This window comes from Odontesthes bonariensis, chromosome 19, assembly GCF_027942865.1.
Source record: "Odontesthes bonariensis isolate fOdoBon6 chromosome 19, fOdoBon6.hap1, whole genome shotgun sequence".
In the NCBI taxonomy this organism is placed as follows: Eukaryota; Metazoa; Chordata; class Actinopteri; order Atheriniformes; family Atherinopsidae; genus Odontesthes; species Odontesthes bonariensis.
In genome coordinates this window covers 24,476,780-24,479,070 of record NC_134524.1, presented here as the reverse complement: position 1 = coordinate 24,479,070, position 2,291 = coordinate 24,476,780, and the positions used below count along the sequence as shown (strand labels likewise).

Below are 2,291 nucleotides of genomic sequence, written 5' to 3'. Positions count from 1 at the left end.
CAGCCTCTAAAATATAACTAAAGTGTTCTAATTATGTATAAAAGTCTTAAAAAGTGATCTCCAGCCTTCAGAATATCTCCGTTCACGCACACATTTTACCTTGAGTTGTTTTGATTTTCTGTTGTTTACGACGTGATATCTTAACATCGCGGTACGTGACATCATCCTCTCCAACTTGTTCTTTATCAGCTGAAATATTTTAACATGTATTGTGATATAATATAATGAAAATACAGAAATAAAAATATCTGAATGAATGATAGAACACATGTAATAAAACCTGGAAACATAATATCTGTCTCACCTACAGAACCAGTAGAACCAGCAGAACCAGCAGAAGAACCACAACACAGGCAGAAACATGAGGCAACACCAGGGAGAGAAGAGGAGAGGAACCAGCTGGAGAGATGGATGTAGGAGGAGGTGTGGTGGTGGCTTTATATGAAATAAAGATATTTATCACATCATCGTCACATTATGAATGTTTAAACTCTTTAAACTCAGCTCAGGAATCACAGAGAGTCACCTGAGTAACCCTCATCTGTGGCAGAGATCCAGCTGGGTGGAGACTCTCCATGACCGCTGATGCTGCACCTGCAGAGGCCTTCATCAGAGCTGGTAACAGGGTGGAGGGTCATGTGACCTACAGGCTCCGCCCTGATGAGGGAGCCATCTTTATAGAAAGCAGCTGGGGGGTCTTTGTTGGACAGCTCAGAGTGATGTCACCTCCCTCCATCACAGGGAGGACAGGACTCTGCAGGATCACTGATCCACCTCAGCACAGAGACAAACTGCAGCATTTCATCCATTTCCACACAGCTTCATCAGCACTAACTCCACAGTCTGATCTTACCAGCAGAGACAGTGAGGCTGATGCTGTTACTGGCTGCTCCCTCTCTGGGCTCACACCAGTAAACTCCACTGTCTGATGGCTGTGTGGAGCTGATGCTACAGGAGGAACCGGCTGCTTTGCCCCTTCCTGATCCACACTGAGTCCTGGTTCCTCCTCAGAGTCCATCCAGCAGAGCGGTGGTCCTCCTCACAGCTCAGAGACACAGAGTCTCCTTCAGACAGCTGAGAGCTGCTGGGACTCACAGTCAGACCAGCTGTGAGCGCTGACATGAGGAGCAAAAAGCTGGATTCACTTATTCATTATTCCATCTCTTTCATATCACAGGTTCCTGCTGAAGTCACTGATAAAGAGTTCAAACATCTGAATGGTGATAAAAGCTTGATCCCAGCTAACCTGGATCAGCTGTGCAGCTCAGCAGTGACGTCAGAACTGAAGAGAAATGAGACTCAGGTTGGTCTGAATCAGACAAATAAAGTCATTTAACTCTATAAAGCCGACAACGTGAGAAACGCAGAGCTCAGATCAAACCAGCGATGAATACAAACATCTTTCTGTGCTGATGTGAAGCTGCTCCATGTGCAGTAAATACTGCTGTTATGTCCTTTATCTGAAATGTTAGCCACTCAATAACAAAACTAACTTTACACGCTCAGCTGCAGGAGTTTGGATCAAACTGAGCATTTATTTTGCATTCTTTTCACTTAGTTTCTGTACGCTCTTAGTTGTGTAAAGTTCCTCCTGAAGCAGCTCATCACCATGTGTTTTCCATCCGACCTCAGCCTGAGCTGTTTAAATGTCCCCTCCACTATCAGAAGTTCTCCACAGAGCAGGAACAGTTAAAGGATTTCAGCTAAAGCAGAAAAACACAGCTTCACTACTTACAGAGCAGCTACTGAACACTTGTTTCCATCGTTGTGTCTCTCACTCATTTGGCCAGTTTGAGCTGGTTGTTGAAGCCCCAAATAAAGCCCGCCCTCTTCCTGTGTGGGTCCCTGTGGTTTCTTCTTCTCTTCACACACCAGGGGGCAAAGTTTTTAAAGATACAAGCCATAAACCATTCATTCCACAAATATGTCCAAAGCTGAATGAACATGTTGTAAATAATCAGATCAGATAAATCATCTGCCTTTAACTGATGTTTAACTGAGCATCTGGGCGCACGGCTTGGGCTGCGAGCTGAAAGACAGCTGTGACTCAGAGCATCTGTGGGAATTGAACCCGTGATGAGTCCAACCCCAGGCAGCATCCCATCATCCTGAGCTGCTCCTTGTGAGCAGCGTTGTTGAACTTTAAAAGTGCTCTGGTCGTAGTTTCCACGTTCTCGGAGGCTCAGAGCTTTCAGCCGACAGCCTGAGCTGTTCAACGCCACACTGAAGGGTTGAATCCTAAAGTTTCTCTTTTCATTTTGGCTTGATAAACCCCAGCCTGCTCTGAGCTG

General features: G+C 45.5%; 1 protein-coding gene across 1 annotated transcript; it reads right to left on the bottom strand.

Moving 5' to 3' along the window:
- Positions 1–512: 512 nt before the first annotated feature.
- LOC142368736 (sialoadhesin-like) lies at positions 513–1,763 on the bottom strand. Its single transcript, XM_075450921.1, is given in 6 exon segments — positions 513–694; positions 697–774; positions 854–996; positions 998–1,106; positions 1,247–1,282; positions 1,736–1,763. Coding segments are annotated over 6 exon segments (576 nt in total).
- Between the last annotated feature and the right edge of the window lie 528 nt (positions 1,764–2,291).